The sequence below is a fragment of the Scylla paramamosain genome, chromosome 7, assembly GCF_035594125.1.
Source record: "Scylla paramamosain isolate STU-SP2022 chromosome 7, ASM3559412v1, whole genome shotgun sequence".
NCBI lineage: Eukaryota > Metazoa > Arthropoda > Malacostraca > Decapoda > Portunidae > Scylla > Scylla paramamosain.
In genome coordinates, this window is record NC_087157.1 from 26,447,399 (window position 1) to 26,470,715 (window position 23,317).

A 23,317-nucleotide genomic window follows, 5' to 3' on the forward strand; every position below is an offset into this window, starting at 1 on the left:
GAATGAGTTGAGACAGGTGCAAGAATACAAGTACTTAGGGATGTGGATGAGTCCTAGTGGGTGTGCAAAGGCAAAGAATGAAAAGATAAGTATGCTAAACCAGTGGGTAGGTCGACTGGGAAGCGCGGCAAGGATGAGAGCAAGTAAGCATGATGTGTTGAGAGAAGTGTGGAAGAGTGTGGCTGTGCCATGTATAATGTATGGTATGGATGTGATTGCATGGAATGAAAGTGAAATTGATAAGTTAGAAGTGGGCCAGAATAGAGTAGCAAGGATGGCACTGAGTGCACCGAGGTGCACAGCAGTTGAAGCCTTGAGAGGTGACATGGGATGGAGCACCTTCAGAGAAAGACTGACAAAAGCCACACTTAGGTACAAGATTAGGCTTGAGAGAATGGATGATGCAAGAATAGCAAGGAAGGTGTACCTGTGGAATGAAAGTGGAAGCAAATGGAGGAAGAGATGCATGAGAATGACAGACAGGAATGGATTGCAAGTTGTGTGGGCGATAAGAATGGCTGGTAGGAATCAAAATGAGCGTGAATGGGTGGTAACAAGAGGAGGCAGAGTGGGAGCCGAATGGGATGTGAGAAAATGAAAGAATGAGATAGACAAAGAAGTGAAATGTGTGGGACTGAATGAATGGAAGAATGAAATGGAAAGAAAGAAGGCCCTGGAATGGTACAAGGAGAAAGAGGCCCCGAGGTATGAAAGGTGGTATGATGGAAGCCTGGGCGGTGGTCTTCTCTTCCGAGCGAGGGCACAGTGTATGGATGTGAATGCAAGGAGTTACAGGTGGTCTGAGTCCCGCAGCAAAGTGTGCCAGATGTGTGACATGGGAGAGGATGAGACGGTGGAACATGTGGTGCTGGAGTGTATGCAGTATGCCAGAGACAGGAATGAGATGATGCAAGTGATACTGACTGAGTTAGGGCATGATAGGAATGAAAGAGTGGAGAAGACAGGAAAGGAATGGATGGTGTTGTTGCTGGGACTGTGTAGAGAGACGAATGAAAGGATGATTGATGCGGTGAAAGAGTTTCTGGAGAGAATGTGGCGTGCCAGGTGTATGAACAATTAGGATAGAGGATGCTGTTCGTTTCTCTTTTTTTTCCCCCCCTTTCTACAGGAGTTGCCGATCCAAAGGCCTGGCTCAGGAGTGATCCTGTGCCACCTGTACCATCAAGATCAAGATCAAGATGTACCATCAAGATCAAGATCAAGATCTCTTGGAGCAATTTTTAAGGCTTCTTGATGTACTCGTGAAGTTGGGTTAGGAGATGACATTGGAACTCTAATCCCTAAATACGTGGGAAGGAAAGGTAAGGATTAGAGTGGAAGACAGAGTGATGTGTGGCTGTGTTGGTGTGTGTTGTGATGTGTGGCTGTGCCAGTGTTCATAAATAACGTTCAGTGGTTGTTATTGAATTTGAATCAGCTGGTTTTACAATATGTTTGTGTGGCATGTATTACATCAAAAAGTGTGCGACTGTCATTCATTAATTGTGGGGTGAGGTGGTAGAGTGTGTGTATGCGTGTGTGGCTGGCACGGTGAGATCAGTATACGTGACAGTTAATGGGCTTGTAGGTACGGAATAGGGTAAATTTATAGTTTAAGCCAATGTCCCCAATCTCTACCCACGGCCCACGGCGTTATTATTAATTTCCGACAAGTAGTGTAATCATTAGAAATGATGTGAGTAGTGAGAAGAACAAAATGAGGTAGGTTATTACCACGTAGTGTGTAATGGCTTTAACTATAATAAAACCCTAACCTAACCTAACCTAACAATTGAAGTTCAGGCAACAATACACCATTTATGTTTACCTGTGGACTTAAAAAAAAGTTGAGAGCGCTGTGCATTCCCAGGCCTATTGTGGCGTTATTATTAATTTCCGACAAGTAGTGTAATCATTAGAAATGATGTGAATAGTGAGAAGAACAAAATGAGGTAGGTTATTACCACGTAGTGTGTAATGGCTTAAACTATAATAAAACCCGGAATAGTGTAGTAGCATATTAGCATGTCAAAATAAACAGCAGAATAAAGATTTAGTATCCTTTAGAGTGTCAGACTTACAAAGTTTTATGAACAAGAATGTGATATGTAATGAAAGATGCGTCATCTTATTTCCAATTCTTAAGATGTTGCCCAAAGTTGACATTGCTAAGGAATTACTTTCATTCGTGCATTTAATTTTATGATTATATGAGTTTTCTTGGGTTAAGTTTTGTTTCATAGTTACAGCATGTCAAGGAAGAAACAAGCCGTTAGTGTCAGACAGCACAGTAACAACTGTCACCATTGATAACATGCAGCATTTTATGACTGAAATGGATCAATAATCCTAGCTGAAAATTAGAACAGATTGGCAATAAAAAACAATTTGTAAGAATCCTTATTTTCTCCATTGAAAAACCTTTCATATATGAATCTTTGATACCTCATTCCCTCCAGAAGCATTTCCTAAGGGGTTGGCCACAGCCTTTTCATACACATCCTCTTTGTTTGCCTTAGAGCTTTGCTTCTACTAGCACCTATTTCACATACATATTCCTTTACCTCATTCTTCCACATTTCCTCTTCTGTCAGAACCCTCACATTTTTTCTCACATAGACCTTCTTTGTAAACTATTTACCCTTCATAATTTGAAATGGCCTCATCATCTCAGTGTGCCCATATTGAGAGGATGAAGAGTGAAGAGTTTGTAAAGAAAGTATATGAGAGTGAAATTAAAGATCTTAATGGAAGAGAATAGCCACTTGGGATGTAGAAGAATGAGGCATAGGAGTGCACATGCAAGAGAAATAAAAGTACAGAGAGGTCCCAATGATATGAGCAGTTTTGTTCCATTTGAATGGAAGTGTTCACAGTACTGGTTTTGTTGCTACATACAGCCAGAAGTTTTAATTCACGATGTATTGTCTGGGATTTTGCAGAAAGTTTGTTCTTTTTTTTTTTCCACAAAAATATTGCATGCATATTTTAATAATTTATTTTATGTACATAGCATGCCTTACAATATGCTAACAAAATATTTATAAGGCTGATTTGTGAGAACAGTAAAAGGAGCTATATATGAAAAGGAATGAATATATATCAAATTTACACAAACAGAAGGGTAGGGAAAAATGGACGTCATTCCACTGTGGCAATCCCCTTGGTGGACTCCCAGAGGAAGATAGGGACACATTGTAAAGAGCCGCCTGATTTGTTTTTTAAGCAGGAATTTATCTATATATTCTTACCATAAAACAGAAATGTATTTCAATCTTATCACATGGAACCATATTTAGCTATATGTGTCATGTCTGAGATGTTGCACTGTTTCTCTAGCTACTGGATATAAATACTCAAGTAAATTTACTTAATGAATAATATTAATACATAAAATACACCCGACACATCACCAGCAAAATAACAGTCTCTGTGCAATCTTAGTTTTCTTTCCCAGTGATAATAATTGGAAATTTTCTATCTTCAATCAGTATTCAGGCATTAATATAATCTTCATCCACAAAATACATACAGCATACACTCATACCTCGGTACTGCAGACCTTGCTTTAATGGATTTCAGAAGCAGTGGACAAAATCTGGAGCAGCTGACTCAGTTTGAAAGTTGTGCACGTTACACTGGACACGAGCCACTGCTTCAAGAATTGACCGCTTGTTGCAAGTGGTGAGTTGGTTTACATCAGTGTAACAATACATGTAGCTCGTTGCTCCATGGTTTTTGCTCTTTTTATGTGTTGTGTTTGAATTATCATAATTTTCTTTAACCATACAGTCTGGAGGAAAAGTAGAAAAGACAGCCAGTGAGTGACCTTGATGCAGTGCTCTCTCTCTCTCTCTCTCTCTCTCTCTCTCTCTCTCTCTCTCTCTCTCTCTCTCTCTCTCTCTCTCTCTCTCTCTCTCTCTCTCTCTCTCTCTCTCTCTCTCTCTCTCTCTCTCTCTCTCTCTCTCTCTCTCTCTCTCTCTCTCTACTGTACCGAAGTATGAGTGTAATTTCAATCATTAATAGTTCCTTATTCTTCATACAGGAAAACATGCAGAGTATCTGTGCTACAGCAATTTATGCAACTATCACTCAGTAAAGAAACACACGTGAAGTCTCGCCACAGTAATTTACACCATTCATATTTAGTTAAAAGAAATACATAATTCTGACATCGGTGTTACATGGATTCAATTAAAATTCAGTAAGAAAAGCACACACAGAACATAACAAAATCTCATTCAATACACAACATAAGTGACATGTGCATGTACCAAAATAACAAACCAAAATGTCCTGTCATTGTTCCTCCTCCTACCTAATCATGAAATAATTACATTACAACTTATAAGCTCCACTTTCTTTATATGATTCCATCCATCCATCTTGCCCACAGCCACCCTCAGAATGGGCCTCTCAGGACCTCTGCACCTCTCTGCTACTTCTGCAATCTCTGCTGCAGACTCAATTACATGACTTAATATACTTTAGTTTCTGTTACACTTTTCCCTCAAAAGTAATTTCCATAAGGTCGAAATTTTCATACATTCTCACACACACATGTACAGTAATACAATTCATGTACATGACTCACCCACAGGCGTGGCATTATATATAATTTTACCCAATCATGGCATCAGGGCAGATTTTGGGTAAGGCAGGGGATAATATAGGCATAGGTAACTTTTCACAAGTCACCTTGCTTTTCCCCTCATTTGCACAGTGTCTTGCTAGGTGCTGCTCTTGCCTTTTCTGTTTGGTATTGTGGCAACCAACATCATCTCTGTCAGGCTCCCCTCATCCACGGTCACAGTCTCCTTAATGTTTATAATCTTTTTCTGTGTGGGTCATGTCTGGTTGGGCCTTCTTATCCCATCTCAAAAACAAAAACTGTTGTTATGGTTCTAGGGTTTTCTGTTTTTTCTATTCCACTTTCTTCCTCTTTGCTTTCTTCCTGTTTCATCATTCTTCTTGTTCCATCTTCACATAATGTAGGTTTACCACAAAGTGGTACCTTGTGTTTACCTCTCTTGAGACGAAGTCACAACAGCCCACAAGCATCAGTATGCCCATTGCTACCATTCAGTGAACAAGTTGTGCTATAACTCTGAATTTTCTTGTGATTTTGTGTTTTCTCATAAATTTTTAGTAAATTCATTAACCATGAATTCTGAGAAAGTTTATGAGAAGAGCCAAGCAATGAAAAAAATTGTTAGGATCACCATGGAGGTGGAGAAAGAGATCACTCTATATCTTATACGTGAAGGTGAAGCCTCCCATATATTTATTTTTGAAATTTCCTTCACCCATATATCTGAAGATTTACATCACCATATTATAGGCAAGGGTGCTATATCTTATTTTTCAGCCATAATATGATGTAAGGAAATGTTGAAAATGAAAACAGCCCTGTTCAGTGACACACCAAGTGTGTTGTTGACATCTCGGCAGCTGGGCTGCATTCTTTGCCTTGCCTCCGTGACTGGGCCCACTGCCTCTGTTTTATTACTGCAATTATGTAGGGTGTTTTTGATGCCTATGTGTCTTATGTGTTATCAAATAAGGTATGTATTGTGGTACAGAGCAGTATTTAAATTATTTTATACAACTCCATCAATAACAAAAGCAGTAGATTGTTTTTTTTTTTTCATGGGAATGGATTAATAATTTTGTTTATCTCTTATGAGAAAAATTTGTTTAGTATAAATCCAAGGACCTGGAATGGATTAAGGATGTATACTGAGGTACCATTGTATGTATATACCAAAAGCATAAAGTATATGTCATAAAAAATCATGTTAATGTACATACATTTTCACACTAAGCATCAGCTGCAGAATGCATCCATCCCTTGTATTTAAGAAACATCTAAAAAAAAAACATTCCCATTGTGATATTGGCTTTCTTGAAGTGTGTTGTAAAACAAGTGTGGCTGTTATCTGAGGTGAGGTTGCTAGGTGCCTCCACTCTATCTGTTTCCTAGTGATGGTTGGATGCTTATCTTGGCTACCATTTCCTTCCAGCACCCTTAGAGATCAATAATGTTAAGTGCCTTGGTGCCAAGACCAAGTTACTTGTCAATTACTCTGTCAGTTTTTGTAGTATCTCCATATTTCCACTGAGGACCATTTTATATATTTTATGGGGTTGTTCTACTGTGGATTTGATTGTCAAACTGACAATAAACTGACAATAAAAATCTTATTGTTGCAGATTCTCATTCAGAGAATTGAATGGATACCTTGAATATGAGTGATCTCAGTGGCAGATCAATGGAAGTATTATTGGAGTCTGATGAGGAGGAGGCAAGTCTTCTAGAGCAGATGGACCAACAGGAGACAAGTACATTAGGGTGGCCCTTATTTTCGAAAGTTTGAAAATCCAGTCTCCAAACCCGGATTCTTGTTCCACTCTATGAGAAAACCACGCGAGTAATTTTTTTTTTAAATCGAATAATATTTACCCGGTGCTCAACGACCTTGAAGTTTTACTATATAAGATCATTTTCACGTTCAACGATACAGGGGCTTTGTCGGTGACAAATGCCGCGGCTCTATTCTCAGATGCTCTCGTTGGTGGACTATGGACCAAGGACTGTGTGTGGCAACTCTCGTCTAGTGCTCCTTTTCCTCTGTCTAGGATTTGTCTAGTGCTTGGCAGTACTTTTTCAACGTGTTTGCATGTTTCTGGAGTGCGTTACTAACTGTTGTCAATCCTTTCTCATTTTCAGGCTAAGATGGCTTCTAAGCGACGTTATCTGTGTGCCCCCATAAACGAGATATCTGGAGCCCAACTTCCATCCTCTGGAGAAGTTCTGGGCCTCCTGACCTACAAGTTGGACGTAGAGAAGATGACGGTGGTGGACGCGTCCCGGAAGGTCTCGAAAATTGTTGAGGCGCTGTGGGCTAAGGCTAGAATTCCCATGCAGCGGATTGACACCGTCGTCAAGAACATCCAGACCTTGTACAAGGAGTACACCCTTGTACGCAAGAACAAGGCACGGACAACAGGAACACAAGTGAAGAGGGAGGAGGAGTTCAAGGAGCGCCTGGCGAATCTCTTCGACGTCGCGAAGGCCGGCGCTTTAGAGACAATGACAAACGAGGAGGACAAAGCTTTTCTTCTCGCTCAACGTGAACCAGGACGCCGGGGACGCATGGGAGGGGTGGACACAGCACTAGCTGCCCAAGAACAGCGATCGTCACAGCGGCAAGCGACACAGGAGGTGAGGAAGCGACGCGCGGAGGAGGAGGCGTCGACGTCCGCGGCAAGAGTCCAGTTGGAGGATTCGTCCTCAACCTCCTCTAGCACCAGCGCCGAAGGAAGCCCCACACTTGGTATCTCCCCAGTCCCACCCAAACGGCCTCGAGCGAACCTCAACATCGTCACCCCGGACGTGGCGGCCTCTTTGGATCGCGTCAAGGTGAGCGACCGTGGCGCAGTGTTCGTCCTCACCGACAGGACATCGATCCAAAGCCAGCGCCGTCGTCACCGCGAGCAACTGGCCTCCGCCCTCAAGGAGAAGCTGCGAGTAGAAGGCCCCTTGGTAGTCCACTGGGACGGGAAGCTGATGCCGGATCTCACCAGCAACGCCCACGTCGACCGCCTGCCCATCCTCGTGTCTGGGGGAGGGGAGGTTCAGCTGCTGCAGGTGGCGAAGCTTCCCAGTGGAAGAGGGGCGAATGAAGCGAAGGCCGTCGTGGAGGCGTTGGAGAAGTGGAGCGTCGCTGACCGGGTCGTGGGGATGTCCTTTGACACCACCGCCGCCAACACGGGTCGCCACACCGGGGCGTGTACCCTGATTGAGCGGCAGCTGAAGAGCGACCTCCTCTACCTCGCCTGCCGGCATCACATTCTCGAGCTCGTGATCGAGGCGGTCTTCACGTCGGTGATGGGGCCAACTACAGGGCCTGCTGTCCTGCTGTTCAAGCGTTTCCAGGAGAGGTGGCCCTTCATCAACCAAGGCGAGTTCCAGCCGATCGAGGATGGAGCAGGAGAGGTCGACATCGAGTGGTTCCTTCAGGCCCTGAAAGAGCGGACAGACCTTCGGGACGACTACCGGGAACTTCTGGAACTAACCGTCATCTTTCTCGGCGGCGTACCTCCCCGCGGAATCCGCTTCCGTGCCCCTGGCCCCATGCACCACGCTCGGTGGATGAGCAAGGTGCTGTACTCGCTCAAGGTGTGGCTGTTCAGGGAACAGGTCAAACTGACGCCGAAGGAGGAGCGCGGACTGTTGAGGGTGGCCATGTTCTCCGCCCGCCTCTACAGCAAAGCCTGGACGCAAGCCCCACTTGCTGTCGCGGCTCCGCTCAACGATCTTCAGCTGCTTCAGGCACTGGACGGGTACGAGGACGCGGAGGTCTCCAAGGCCGCGACAAACAAGCTCCTCGGCCACCTCTGGTACCTCTCGGAAGAGCTGGTAGCCCTGGCGTTCTTCGACGACCGGGTTTCATCAGAAACAAAGAAGAAGATGGTAGCGGCGATTGAGGAGAAGGACGGCAACGACACAGCCCAGAAGCGAGTGACCATTCCCGCTTCAGCGATCAGCGGCTGCAGCCTTGAGGACTTCGTGACCTCCAATACGTCCTCGTTCTTCTCCAAGATGTCCATCGACAAGGGATTCCTGGCGTTGGAACCGGCAGACTGGAAGAAGGATGAGGCGTACGGCAAGGCGTGCAAAGCGCTGGGGAACCTGTCGGTCACCAATGACCACGCGGAACGAGGCGTCGCCCTGATTCAGGAATATAACCGGCTCCTGACGAAGGACGAAGAACAACTGCAGTTCCTCGTCCAGGTCGTCGCGGACCATCGGCGCCAGTTCCCGGACACCAGGAAGGGAACGCTTGCACGGACCGGGCGACAATGAGTGGCTAGCAACCACACAACCCCCGCCAGGAGAGGAAAGCGGCTAATACTCCCACGAGAGCAACGTGGGAGGGGGACCCGGAGTGCTTGTGACTAGCGTTCGATGAGTAAAATTTCAGAGTCGTTGAGCACCGTTTAAATATATTCCGATTTCAATGAAACCTTGCACAGCACGTTTCTGGGTCAAAAGGAACAAGAATCCGGGTTTGGAGCATAGACATTATTCGTTTGAAATTTCACCCCCCTACAGAGGGCCACCCTAAAGTACATTGTTCATACCCAGGGATATTTTGGATTCAAGTGTTAGTAACATGCCAGTATGTAGTGGTCTGGGGCTGAGAAGTAGTGAATTACGAGTATATGAAGCAAATAAATCTTTGCAAGTTTGTATGAGTGGAAATGCAGAAAATAAAGTTGAAAGTGGACATTGCATGGAATATAACCAAAATATTCAAAGACTTTCTTCAAGGAGCTCTATTAATTTAGAGCCATCTAACATTGCAGCAATAGACAAGTTAGGAGAAGCTCAGATACTGCAGCTGAACATTTCAGAAAATGATTTAATTGCAGCAAAGTCAGCATTTACCTTCCAGTCTGAGAAAAACACTGTATCCACTCCTGTTACTTCACTTACTTCACATCTTATGAATCTAAATGATGTGCCAACAGGGCTAGTATCTGGAGAACATGTGGTCTTTGGTCATGACATGGTAAAACTTTTAGACATGAATAAAAGCATAGAGATAAGGGTGCCAAAGACTAATAAAAGAACAGATAAAAATAAAAATAGTGTAATTCAGTTTAAGAAAAGTACAAATGAGAAGACTTATCCAAATATGTTAAAAAATATTTCATTGAAAACTTTCCCACCTAACAACACTTTCTGTCAAGAACAAGATACTTGGGAGGTTCAGGCAAGGCAACATGATGCATCCAATGAAACTGCCAAGAGAATCCAGGGTTCCTCAGAAGTCTTACCCAGAGATGAGTACTCCAGAGCCCCTGAAGTCTACTTCTGTTGCCACTTCTGCAAACAGAAGTAAGCAATTAATAGTTGATGCTTTTGATATAAAAGTACATTTTGCATGCTCTTGGCAGAGGTAAAGCAAGTATTTAATAAATAAATCACAATTGAATTTGGAGGCATCTTGGAATCTGGGTCATCACTCACCTCACTACTGTGTTGTGTTGCTCAACTTTTGGGATGCTTTTTGCTGTCAGCAATTGCTTGCAGAGCTATCAGTTACTTTGGCAATATTACATCTTATTTTATTTACTTTTTCTTCAGTTCTTTCTGTTGTTTTAGTAAATTAATGAAACAGTTTCATAAACTTTTGACATTTACCTAAAAAAAAGAAGTCATTCATACATTTTTGTAACATTTCTCTCACTGTGCTTCTTATTTTTGGATGTTTGCTCACTCCTAAGGATGACACAAAGGACAGGCTTTGTTTTGGATTACTGGCACCCCTTGCACAATCAGTATTACAATATGAAAAATTTAAATGTGCTTGCACCTATTAAAAAAAAAAAATGAATGCTGGAGTGATCATAGATGGACTCGAGCATGTAGTTGCTCATTGGATGTATGCCTCTGCTGCAAATTTTGCCTTACCATTGCATAGAGGCTAGTGGGAGGAAAACACCACCTGATTTTATGTGTATTTCTATCAAAATATAATCCTTAAAGATCCCCTCTCACTTTTTTTTTTTTTTTTTTTTTTTTCTATGATCCAATAGCAGGATAAAGCAAGTGATAACTATTCAACCTCAGAGCTACTTGCTTAATTTCTGTAGGAAGTGCACCATACCTGTTAAACAAACACCATGCACATACCCACGCTTATGAAGAGACATCACACATGCAATTCCACTACAGTAAAAATTTCTTCAAGACTTGCATTTTTAGATTAAAGCTTTCTTCTAGTCATCTCTAGTTAGGAATGCTGAAACCATTGCCTGACCAGCAACAGGGGAGAAGACAATGGCAGGGGATAAAAGGTGTATGCAGGAGTGGCACTGTATGCAAAGTATATGGAGGGATGTAGGTAAGGAGAGAGTTGTGGATGAGGTGAATGAAAAATGAAGGAGTGTAGATGAGGTGGATGGAAAATAGAGGAGCATAGATGAGGATCTCTTTTGACCATCCTCTATCTGGACAAGTAACAGCTCTGTGTACTTTTCCATAGCATTATGTTGTCTCCTTTGATAAGGGAAAGTTAAATATAGTGAGAGCACATCAGTCATGAGTGCAGTTTAATGATTCATGTGCTCACTGTATAGAGCCAAGACTTTCCACTAGACATCATGCCAAGTGCTCTCTTCTTATATGGGGCCATCTGTTGTAGATTTTTCTAAGTTTTTACCTTTATTAGCATTATTACACACAACAATATTGGAAGACAAAGTACTTTCTCCCAGTTAATTTTCTGCTTATCTTGTGAGCATTTGTGTTTATTTTATATTTATTTATTTATTTTTATTTTTATTTATTTTTATATTTATTTATCTTTTATTTATTTGTTTTATTTATTTATTTATTCTTATTTATTTATTGATTTATCTTATTTATTTATTTATTTTATTTATTTATTTTTTTTCCAGATATCCATTAACAAAAGACAGGATTCCAGACATCAATAAGCATATGAACCCATCTAATAGGTACAACCAAGTCCTCAAGATTCCAGAGAGGCTGTCTTCTTCTTTCAGAGAGAATGTCAGTTGGAGTGTCATGGTTGCCAAGGATAAGTCTAAAGCTCTGGTAAGATTCTAGTTTTATTTGGAGTTTCAGCTCTGCAGTAACAGGACATGTTTATTATTCAAAGTAACTGACAATGCCATTTCTTTTTGTATTACCAGTTCTTAATAAACTAATAATTTGGATACTATGTATTGGTATGCACCTTAGTACTGTTGACCTATAGTTATGATTTTTTTCCTTCATTTTTATATAAGAGGGGCACTAGCCAAAGACAACAAAAAGAAGAAGAAAAAAAAAAAAAACACTGAGGTGCCAGTTTCAAAAGAGGTGTCAAAAGGATCATCCAAAATTACCTTGAAACCTCCCTCCTTCAAGAGAAGGAAGAGAAGGAAGGAGGAAATACAGAAGCAGGCAGGAAGTTCCAGAAAAGAAGATGAATGATTGAGAATACTGGGTAACTTTTCCATTAGAGAGGTGGACAGATTAGGGATGGGAGAATGTAGAAAGTCTTGTGCAGAGTGTCTACAGGAAAAAAAGGTAGTCATGCAGTTGATGTGAAAATAGCAGTAGAAGATAGTAAGAGAGTGTGCCTTAAATGCAGGAAGAGAAGGGAGAGTTATACTCATTTTGTGCAAGAGAACTACTACTGAATTCTGCCATCACACCGATAAATGTTCGTGGCAAGACTGGGAAATTTGTTGAAACACCTTGATCATGAAATTCCCACTCATACAGAACGAGTGAGAATCTTTCTTGCTGGTAATTGGAAACCATAAATGATCAGTACAACTTTCACATTAACTTGGGTTAAGATCTATAGAGAATTCTCCTGATGAAATGCTATTAAAGTCAACATAATCAGCATGAGAAAAACATGGATTGTGTCCAGATAGAAGCCCCTCCTTGTAGTCACTGAGATTACAAACACATGCAAGACTGGTTAGAGGAACCATTGAAGGAAGATGACATTGAGAACCTGGACATAAAAGGTCCTGCAATTGAAAGAAAATCTGAAAACCTGGTAGTGAAACCGCTGGCATCTCTATCCTCTCCATGTCTAGGTCTGGTAGGTTAGGATAAGGTGGCTTGTGTTAGATAGCACAAACAAATTTAAACAAATTTTAAGCACTAGTAATTTATAAATAATCATATGTACTATAGTGAAACAGTAAAGTAATTCCTTTTGTAATGGTCACTATATGCCAGAAATGGCAGCACAAGTAAAAAGAAAAGGGTAGTTATGTGGTGGATGGTAAGTACACTCCCAAAATTCAGAGCAGAACTACACATCCTGCCAGCAAAACAAAATACTCTGAGAGAAACCAGCGAAATCACCGACATCTTCTTCTACGAAAGACTGGCATGACATGGCACAGGTGAAGTGGGCACACAAGTAACAACTCTTGGTACATGGAATGAACCACCATAGATATATGCCCTTGTGCTGGCATGTACAAGCAGCAAGAAAAGGGGCAAACATTGGTCTAGATTGGTAAAAAATTAGACTTCCTTGGGTATTTGTCAAAGCATGTGTAACTGAAAACAAAAGGGTGCAGCCCAGCCCAAGGGCTTGCTTGATGCACAAAATTGGGGGTTCCCCTCCCCAGGTGTTTGCAGCTGAGATAGGTGGATAACATATCTCATCCTAGAAGGAAACTTCTATGATTGTGTTTGCATTCAGCAAGACACCTGGGTATTCTTTTACTCTTACCAGTCTCAACATTGTTTTTCTTACCCTTCTTATTGTTTTTCTTACCCTTCTCATCAGATAGAGCTTCTCATTCTAAGTAATTTGAACACCATATATACCCACCACAAATTATAATGCTAACAGCAATTTTTAAAGAACAATTTTTTGAGGAAGCATGCTTGCTCATTCCCATGAAAACACTCAGAAGCGACACACCCACGCCTGTGATGGGTAGGTGAGCACCGATCTTCCTTGGTGAAGGTGAGTTTGTTCATGTATGTGTATGTCTCATTTGTTGCGCAAGCATGAAATTAGTCATGGTGATTGATTCTTTTATTTGAGAATGCAGCTGCTGGCTCAAGGTTCCAAATTTATAATGAAATTTGCCACTGTTTCAAGGGGTGTTTCATCAGATGAAACTGTGAATGGCATTGCTAAGGAATGTATTGTATTGAAGACATCATCAGGTACTTCACTTACATCTGGCATGGCAATTTCCCCAAGATTAGGTAAAATTATTAAAACTAATATGATTGTGAAGATGCCTTGGATAAAGTAGTTTTGGGAATAACAAATATGAAACAAAAGTAATCCCAGTTAAAAGATATCCAGCATTGTGATGTAGGATTAAGGAATACAGTACAAACAAGTAAACATATTCAGTGTAGACATAATGGACACTCAATAGTTAATTTGCAAATGTAGCTGTGTTGTATTATGTGATTTACATACAAAAAAAAAAAATAAATAAATAAAAATAAAACTACCTGGTCAGTAAGTAACAGTTTTATTTATTATATTTGTTTTATTTTATCTTATTTTATTTTATTCTATTTTATTTATTTTTTATTTACATTATTTTATTCATTTTATTTATTTATTTATTTTTTATTATATTTATATATTTATTTATTTTATTTTATTTTATTACTTATTTATTTATTTATTTATTTATATTTTCATTTTTATTTTTATTTATTTTTTGTGCATGTGAAAAATGCATGGTTGCCAGTGCATTACTGAAAACAGTATAATTATTCTCCAGCTGAAACACGTGATTCATGAAGAACCACAGAACTCTGTCCTAGGTTCCTTCTAAAAAGAAACATGAGGATCCTATTTACAAAACAGTTTGGTTATGCCTAAACAATTAAGTATTGTTATTTGGGTAAATTTTCATGAAACCATTTTAAAAGTTAATTTCTCATGTAGGTTACTGCCTTCATAAGCTTGTTTTGTTATACTTGTCTCATTGCAGGACAATGAATTTAGTATTGTTTTGACATTCTTTATTATGAATATAGTAAATCATATTTTTGCACACTAGAAATTTTATTTAATTTTTATATTACAGTATTTTATTTTATTTTATTTATTTATTTATTTAGTTATTTTTATTCATTTATTTTATTATCTTATTTATTTATTTATTTATTTTCTTTATTTATTTATTCATTCATTTATTTATTTTTTATTATTATGACCCCATAGGTGTGGCATGCATCACCCGACAGCATTTATTATGAACTCCGAGAATATGTCACTGAACTTGCATTTTATTAGTACTAACAGGTCTCCGTTTTGTACACCTATGGGTAACCTGTACATACCAGTGATAAGATATCAAAGTGCAGAACTGAACAGCAGAACTTGAATAAACATCATTATTAAGTGAAACTGAAAGTACTGTATTTGCCAGTGTATTAGACGCACCTTTGCATAAAATGCACCTCCATTTAACAAGGAAGTTTTGTGGAAAAAAATGTATTGTGTTTCATCATAAAGTTAGAAAAAAAAAAATGTAGTGTGTGTGTGTGCATGTGTGTGTGTATGTGTGTAAAAGGGTCACTGGCTAAGGGCAACAAAAATTTCTAATAAAAAGAAAAGCCCTCTTAATCCCTGATAAGTGTCTTGAAACCTCCCTCTTGAAAGAGTTGGTCATAGGAAGGAGGAAATACAGAAGCAGGCAGGGAGTTCTAGACTTTACCAGAGATAGGGATGAATGACTGAGAATACTGGTTAACTCTTGCATTAGAGAGGTGGACAGAATAGGAGGTGAGAGAAAGAAGAAAGTTGTACAGCCAGGCCACAGGAAGAGGGGAGGTTTGCAGTTAGCAATATCAGAGGAGCAGTTAGTGTGAAAATAGCATGAAAATATAGCAAGAGCTGGAACATTGCTGTCATGAGAGTTAGTCAGTTAGAGGAGAACATAAAAACATAAGAACATAAGAAATAAGGGAAGCTGCAAGAAGTGACCAGGCTTCCACATGGCAGTCCCTGTATGAAATATACCTACCTATTTCCACCTGTCATCCCCATCCATAAACCCATCTAATCTTCTCTTAAAGTTTCCTAATGTCGTAGCACTAACAATATGATTACTTAGTCCATTCCACTCATCAACCACTCTATTTGAGAACCAATTTCTTCCTGTCTCCTTCCTAAACCTAAATTTTTCAAGCTTGAACCCATTATTTCTTGTTCTACCCTGGTTGCTGATCCTAAGAATTTTGCTTACATCCCCCTTGTTATAACCCTTATACCAGTTGAAGATTTCTATCAGGTCCTCTCTTAACCTATGTCTCTCTAAAGAATGTAAATTTAACAGCTTCAATCTTGCCTCGTAAGGAATACTTCTCATCCCCTGTATCCTTTTAGTCATTCTCCTCTGTGCTGATTCTAATAGACTATATCTTTCCTGTAATGTGGGGACAAGACACAAAGTTTTTGATTTCACCCTCTTTAAAAATAGTGGTGTGAGTGGAATCCCCCCATACATGTGAAACAAACTCCATACATGGACAGATAAGGCCCCTGTACAGATTTAGCAGCTGGGGTGGGGAAAGGGGTGAGAAAAACTGGCAGAGATGACACAGAATGCCTAACTTCATAGAAGCTACTTTAGCTGGAGATGAGATGTGAAGTTTCCACTTTAGATTATAAGTAAAGGGCAGACCGAGGATATTCAGTGTAGAAGAGGGGACAGTTGAGTGTCATTAAAGAAGAGGGGATAGTTGTCTGGAAGGTTGTGTCAAGTTGATAGATGGAGGAATTATGTTTTTGAGGCATTGAATAATACTAAGTTTGCTCTGTCCCAATCAGAAATTTTAGAGAGATCAGAAGTCAGGTGTTCTGTGGCCTCCCTGCATGAGCCATTTACTTCCTGAAGGGCTAGACATCTACAAAAAGACATGGAAAAGTGTAGGGTGGTATCATCAGTATAGGAGTAGATAGGACAAGAAGTTTGGCTTAGAAGATCATTGATGAATAATAGGAAGGGAGTGGGTGCCAAAATCCTTATCAGCATAGGAGTGGATAGGACAAGAAGTTTGGCTTAGATCATTGATGAATAATAGGAAGGGAGTGGGTGCCATAATCCTTAAAAGAGTGTGTTTCGTCCTCACATCTGGTGTCATGCAGCACTTTAGCTATGCAGAACTGCCATCACATCTAAAACTGTGTGTGTGTGTGTGTGTGTGTGTGTGTGTCTCTCTCTCTCTCTCTCTCTCTCTCTCTCTCTCTCTCTCTCTCTCTCTCTCTCTCTCTCTCTCTCTCTCTCTCTCTCTCTCTCTCTCTCTCTCTCTATAAACAATCAAAGCAAATTTAAAGGAGACTGACTGAGAAAGAAAATGGATGGATCATAAATGCAAAGGAAATAAATGGAGGAAAATGAAAAGGAGTGGAGGACAGGAAAGGAGGATACTTATTTCTCATTACTTGCTCTCTCCCTCTAATTCTTCACCCTTGCTGCTTATATTTATTCTTTCTACTTTCTCTCCATTCTCCCATCCTCCTCTTCCACCTTTCCTCCAGTTCATTGCCCTATGTACTCTTCCCTGGTTATGTCCATTCCTCTGCTTTTTTTTTCCTTTCCTCCCCCTTCTTTTGTCTTGTCTCAAATCTCTGCCCTGTCACTTCCCCTTCCCCTTAAATGTCAGAGAGAGAGAGAGAGAGAGAGAGAGAGAGAGAGAGAGAGAGAGAGAGAGAGAGAGAGAGAGAGAGAGAGAGAGAGAGAGAGAGAGAGAGAAGGATGGAAGGGAGAGTAGGACAGGGAAGGGGAAGGGAGAGGAGGGCAGGGAATGGGGAGGGAAGGGAAGGAAATGGGGGGAGAAAAGGAGGCCAGGGAATGAGAAGGGAAGGTGAGAGAGAATTTTATTACTAGTAATAATATTTGTGCATAATGTGTCACTGCTTTAACTCCGCAGCTATAGGCATAGGCTTACAGGCCTAGGCATCTGTACTATGGCCGCATTAGATGCACGGTAATTATTAGTTTTTTTTTTTTTCTCTCCAAGAAAAAAAATGGCGTCTAATGCGCTGGGAAATACAATACATGGATCTTTTCCACTTAAGCTCACACACACACACACACACACACACACACACACACACACACACACACACAGCCATTGTCAGTTAAAGAAACAAAGATGATTCTGAAAAAGAAGAAAAAAAAATAATGTAATTGCATGTTATGGGGTATAACTGTATCAGTCAATTCTAGCCTGCGTAAGTGGGCATTATCGCAATAATTTATCGCGATAACGATATCAGGATACCGGTTATCGGATAATTATTTTTTTTTTTTTTTTTCGCGCATTATTGATTCATCGGTATCACCGATACTTTTGGTTCCAAACTAGCAATAATTTAGAATTTTAGTTTTTGGAACATGAGCATGTTGGAGTTTTAACTTTCAAAATTAAATGTAGTTATTTTACTTAAAACAGTATTTTCATAAGTGAAGAGACAAGATAAACATTGAATTTGAAGATTTTCAAAGATTTTTCTAAGTTCTCTAAAGATAAAAATAAAGATTTTAGTTAATCTTTTTTTTATCAGTATCGTTATCGGTAGTATTGGAATTTTAGATTTATCAATTTATTGGTTATCGGGTGATACATTTATCGCCAGTTATCGATTATCGGTTTATCGGTTATGATATTTTTTTGTCGTTATCACTCCCAGCTATGCTACTCTGATACCTGCTGTTATCATGAATGGGACGACCATGGCCTAAGAACCTCTATTTGCATCTGTCCATGCACATCCCAGTTCTCTATCATATCCTTCTCTGTATATATACACCATCTCTTTCTGGTGAGTTCCAAGTCTCTCTCTCTCTCTCTCTCTCTCTCTGGGTCCCAAGTCATCTGGTTCTGTTGTGTTCCAAGTTATCTGTTTCTTTTTGCTGTGTTCCAAGTCATTTGTTTGTTTCTGCTGGGTCCCAAGTCATCTCTGTTCCTGTTGTGTCCCAAATCATTTGTTTGTTTCTGCTGGGTGCCAATACATTCAAGCATCCCTGGTAATAAACATGCTAGCGTACTTTAACATCAAGTTGCCCATGCTTTGAATCTGTCCTAAGCTATAACTATTTCCCTCATTTTTTTTTTTTACATACCTCCCTGTTTGATTGATGGTACAATAGTTCTTTAGGTCCAGTTTATTTGTAAATAATCAAACTTGTCAAAAAAGTAATTTCTCTCGTCAAACCCCTAGCACCATAACTGGCAGTGAGAAACATAACTTGCACTATTGCTCATAGGCCACACCAACTTCTCCATAAACTCTTTGTAATCTGTAATAAACCCATTTCTTTCACATGCTATCCAAACAACAGCCTCTCCTCACATAGCTTCTCTTGTTGAACCTCTTCACTTCCATGACATAGCCGAGTGACGATTATATCCTTAAAACAAAGCATTATCATTCACATGATAAAATCACTTCACATCAAACATTAATTTCCAGCCTTAATGTCACTTTGTATGTTATAGTAACCACCAGACCATTGCTATATTCTTGCTTCCCTCATACCATAGTATTCTGCTATCCCAGCTGCTTGGCACTTTTAATTCCTATTAAATTTAATTCACCCTTCTGGTTTGCGTGCAAGATATTGACCTCATAAATTCCTGACATCTTCTCTACTCTTGCATGCCTTTCTTGTCTTTATTGTCACCATTTTCTCTAGGTAATCAAATAATTTCAGGGCACAAAGAATATTGTCAACTTTTTTTACCCACGTGTCAGACCGAACAATGACTGACACCAGTGTGTGTGTGTGTGTGTGTGTGTGTGTGCGCATGTTCTTCATCTTTTAAAACAACTGTCCTGAAGAGTTAGGGTCTGACAGACCATATGAAATTCTGCACGCAAAACAAAAAGGCAGCCAATACTTTTTTTTTTTTTTTTTTTTTTTTTTTGCCGTATTCGTTCAAGTTGCGAGAAATTAAGAATTTTCGAACAATACGTTGGATAATAATAAATAAAATAGTTCCACGTTGGTCTGAGGCAAGTCCGCAAATTATATATATATATATATATATATATATATATATATATATATATATATATATATATATATATATATATATATATATATATATATATATATATATATATATATATATATATATAAATCTTATTTCACTGCTGTCTTATTCAAATATATTATTTAGTTTAATGGTGGACAACATGCAGTATATACTGAAATCATAGACTGATTAGGTAGTTAGCAACTTATCATCAAGGCAGTGGTGATGGATCTCTAACCTCAGTAACCTACCACCACAGAATCTCTCTCTCTCTCTCTCTCTCTCTCTCTCTCTCTCCTTTTTACATATATATGTGGAAACTGCAGGTATTTTAAGCATATTGAACAAAAGAGTAAAAGCAAGCAATCGTATATTTTAGGCGCATTGAGTAGCAGATCTCACTTTTTTTTTATTTCCTTATATGTAACAAGTTAAATCATGTGGTATATTTTCGTTTTACATGTATATTTTTCTACATTTTTTATTGTTGTTTTTTTTTTATGATGTTTTAAATGTATTACTTCCTTTGCCTCCAGCGAAACAAAACACAGTCGCCTCTACAACCTGAAGTTCAAATAATGTGGGCTACTTTCCTTTTCTATTCGTATTTTACTCAACAAATGTATTCTTTATATTTTTGTATGTTATCATGAGATCAAGAAATACTTCCTTTGTCTCTTCACCGAAGTAAAATACAGTCGCCTCTAGAAGCACGAAGTGCTCGCTCACTTCAGGTTTAGATGGCGTAATGACACACGAGGAAGCTTCGTCCTTTGTGTTCTTCCATTCCTCGAGACTCTTTGGCTTCCATGGTGCAATCCCGTGCACCAGCAGGATGACCCACACTCCCGGGCTGCCCCAGTGGTCACTCGCCTAACACGGCGGGTCTCCATGGCTGGTGAGTATACCTTGTCTTATGATGATTTTGGTCGATCGGCCTCAGCTACAGAAACTGCTGCTGTATCCTCTATGTTGCCTGTGGGTATTATTGCAGTTTCAACCCAATACACCGTAAGTAACTATAGTCTTTCGCGGGCTCTACACCTCACCGTTTGGAGCATTTCTAGCCCCATTTTACGCTGTCAAAAATTAATAATAACTTCAGATGAGAATTTCGAAGGTAGATTAAGTCCACCTTCAGTCGTCTCTCGTAGGATACTAAGCGTGTAAGTATGTATATCAATGGTTTGCATGTGCGATGGCAACGTGATGTTGAGTCACGTGTTAAGACCTGTGATGACGTGGGGTTACCTGCTGCGAATCAGGTCACATGGAAATTTGTCGACCAATCACATATTGGCACGTGTTAAGAGGAGGAAGGAGCATCCAGGACTCTATGCTGCGTCAGTTAGGGAGACATGTGTTGGCTGTGAATATACGAACTAGCAGTTTACTGTCAGTTCCCACAACTTAAGGTATTTTTCGTTAAGTAGTTACTGTTGGGGCACTAGTGTCGACGTGTGGTCCCCGACTGGCTGGCTGGGCCGCGTCCGGCAGGTCTGAGTTGCCAGTTGTGTATTTTCCTTGTAGTGTTACCAGGCCAGGCGAGGTTATACACACACACACACTCTCTCTCTCTCTCTCTCTCTCTCTCTCTCTCTCTCTCTCTCTCTCCCCAGACAAGATATATGATCACTATTATGTTAAATGTGTGCTCTCTCTCTCTCTCTCTCTCTCTCTCTCTCTCTCTCTCTCTCTCTCTCTCTCTCTCTCTCTCTCTCTCTCTCTCTCTCCCCAGACAAGATATATGATCACTTACGTTAAATGTGCTCTCTCTCTCTCTCTCTCTCTCTCTCTCTCTCTCTCTCTCTCTCTCTCTCTCTCTCTCTCTCTCTCTCTCTCTCTCTCTCTCTCCCCCCAGACAAGATATATGATCACTATTATGTTAAATGTGCTCTCTCTCTCTCTCTCTCTCTCTCTCTCTCTCTCTCTCTCTCTCTCTCTCTCTCTCTCTCTCTCTCTCTCTCTCTCTCTCTCTCTCTCCAGAGAAGATAATGATCACTAAGTTAAATGCTTAGTCTCTCTCTCTCTCTCTCTCTCTCTCTCTCTCTCTCTCTCTCTCTCTCTCTCTCTCTCTCTCTCTCTCTCTCTCTCTCTCTCTCCAGACAAGATATATGATCACTATGTTAAATGTGCTTAGTCTCTCTCTCTCTCTCTCTCTCTCTCTCTCTCTCTCTCTCTCTCTCTCTCTCTCTCTCTCTCTCTCTCTCTCTCTCTCTCTCTCTCTCTCTCCAGACAAGATATATGATCACTATGTTAAATGTGCTTAGTCTCTCTCTCTCTCTCTCTCTCTCTCTCTCTCTCTCTCTCTCTCTCTCTCTCTCTCTCTCTCTCTCTCTCTCTCTCTCTCCAGACAAGATATATGATCACTATGTTAAATGTGCTTAGTCTCTCTCTCTCTCTCTCTCTCTCTCTCTCTCTCTCTCTCTCTCTCTCTCTCTCTCTCTCTCTCTCTCTCTCTCTCTCTCTCTCTCTCTCTCCAGACAAGATATATGATCACTATGTTAAATGTGCTTAGTCTCTCTCTCTCTCTCTCTCTCTCTCTCTCTCTCTCTCTCTCTCTCTCTCTCTCTCTCTCTCTCTCTCTCTCTCATAGCAATCGTGTCGATGTGTGGTCCGTGAGAGAGAGAGAGAGAGAGAGAGAGAGAGAGAGAGAGAGAGAGAGAGAGAGAGAGAGAGAGTATGCATATTTAGCAACATAATAGTGATATCTGTCGGGGGGAGAGAGAGAGAGAGAGAGAGAGAGAGAGAGAGAGAGAGAGAGAGAGAGAGAGAGAGAGAATCCTCGCCTGGTAATACTGCAAGGAAAATACACAACTGGCAACTCAGACCTAGTGGACACAGCCCAGGCAGCTGGGGACTACACATCGACACTAGTGCCCTGTAGTGATGACTGACAGAATGTAGGTTACTAAATATTACTTTACGTTAATTTACCTTATGGGAAGGGTAATGTTAGGTTAGTGACCTTAAGGAGCGGGGGTCCAGGGGCAGGCAAAGCCCTTCCACCTCCCCGGTTAGGTTGGTTACATTAGGTTAGAATAGTGTAGAAATTTCCCATTTTCGAAACATGATGTTCGTCATCCTTAGACATTTTTCCAAGAATGTCAAAAATGCCTCATTTTGGCTTTCCCCACCCAAAAATCACATTACCACCAGGTCCATATGCATGTTGGCCTTAGTGAAAGATAAAGAGGATGGGAGTATTGTTGAAACTGTAAATTTACCTGCCTTTAGATATAGTGGTATAAGGTGGCCCATTTTGTTAAGTGTGGTATGAAGGCAGAGGAGGTGTGTTCAGTCTTCTGCAGGAAGTTGTCTAGGTGTTAAAAACATCTGCACTGCAGGCTGACATATCTCTTCAACACCAAGGAAGATTATTGAACTGTTTTGGGCACTAGTGTTGATGTGTAGTCTCTGGCTGGCTGGCTGGGCAGCATCCAGGTCTAAGCTGCTAGTTGTGCATCTTCCTTGCTGTGTTACCACATCAGGCGAGGATTTCTCTCTCTCTCTCTCTCTCTCTCTCTCTCTCTCTCTCTCTCTCTCTCTCTCTCTCTCTCTCTCTCTCTCTCTCTCTCTCTCTCTCTCTCTCTCTCTCTCTCTCTCTCTCTCTCTCTCTCTCTCACACACATGCCTTGGAAGAGAGAGGTGACCTGATTGCCTTATGTCAGATTTTGTTGGGCTATGAAAAATTGGACGAGTGATTTGGTGGTGAGAGATTTTAGAAGCATAAGAGGG

General features: G+C 40.5%; 2 protein-coding genes across 9 annotated transcripts in view; both read left to right on the plus strand.

The window, feature by feature from the left end:
• Positions 1-1,132: 1,132 nt before the first annotated feature.
• On the plus strand, positions 1,133-11,754 carry LOC135102266 (uncharacterized). 5 transcript variants are annotated; one of them, XM_064007213.1, is made up of 4 exons: positions 1,133-1,322; positions 3,583-3,684; positions 6,731-9,907; positions 11,473-11,754. In XM_064007213.1, the coding sequence occupies exon 3, from the start codon at positions 6,737-6,739 to the stop codon at positions 8,867-8,869; it is 2,133 nt and encodes a 710-aa protein (XP_063863283.1). In that variant the 5' UTR covers positions 1,133-1,322; positions 3,583-3,684; positions 6,731-6,736; the 3' UTR covers positions 8,870-9,907; positions 11,473-11,754. The 5 variants fall into 5 exon arrangements, with proteins under 5 accessions (XP_063863283.1, XP_063863282.1, XP_063863285.1 ...); XM_064007211.1 differs by having other exon boundaries at positions 1,307-1,322; positions 3,586-3,684; positions 6,214-9,907; XM_064007212.1 differs by lacking the exon at positions 3,583-3,684 and having other exon boundaries at positions 6,214-9,907.
• Positions 11,755-19,868: 8,114 nt separating this feature from the next.
• LOC135102270 (uncharacterized) overlaps positions 19,869-23,317 on the plus strand; it is a 36,183-nt gene continuing 32,734 nt past the window's right edge. Inside the window, exon 1 of one of the 4 annotated variants that reach the window (XM_064007225.1) lies at positions 19,869-20,477. In XM_064007225.1, the coding sequence (XP_063863295.1) occupies positions 20,471-20,477 (7 nt within the window). In that variant the 5' untranslated portion in view covers positions 19,869-20,470. The remainder of the gene's footprint in view (positions 20,478-23,317) is intronic. The other 3 variants (XM_064007226.1, XM_064007228.1, XR_010269603.1) reach the window with 3 other exon arrangements.

What these genes read in the sequence shown, in the direction of transcription:
- LOC135102266 (XM_064007213.1), top strand. Translation starts at nt 6,737, where the DNA reads ATGGCTTCTAAGCGACGTTATCTGTGTGCCCCCATAAACGAGATATCT.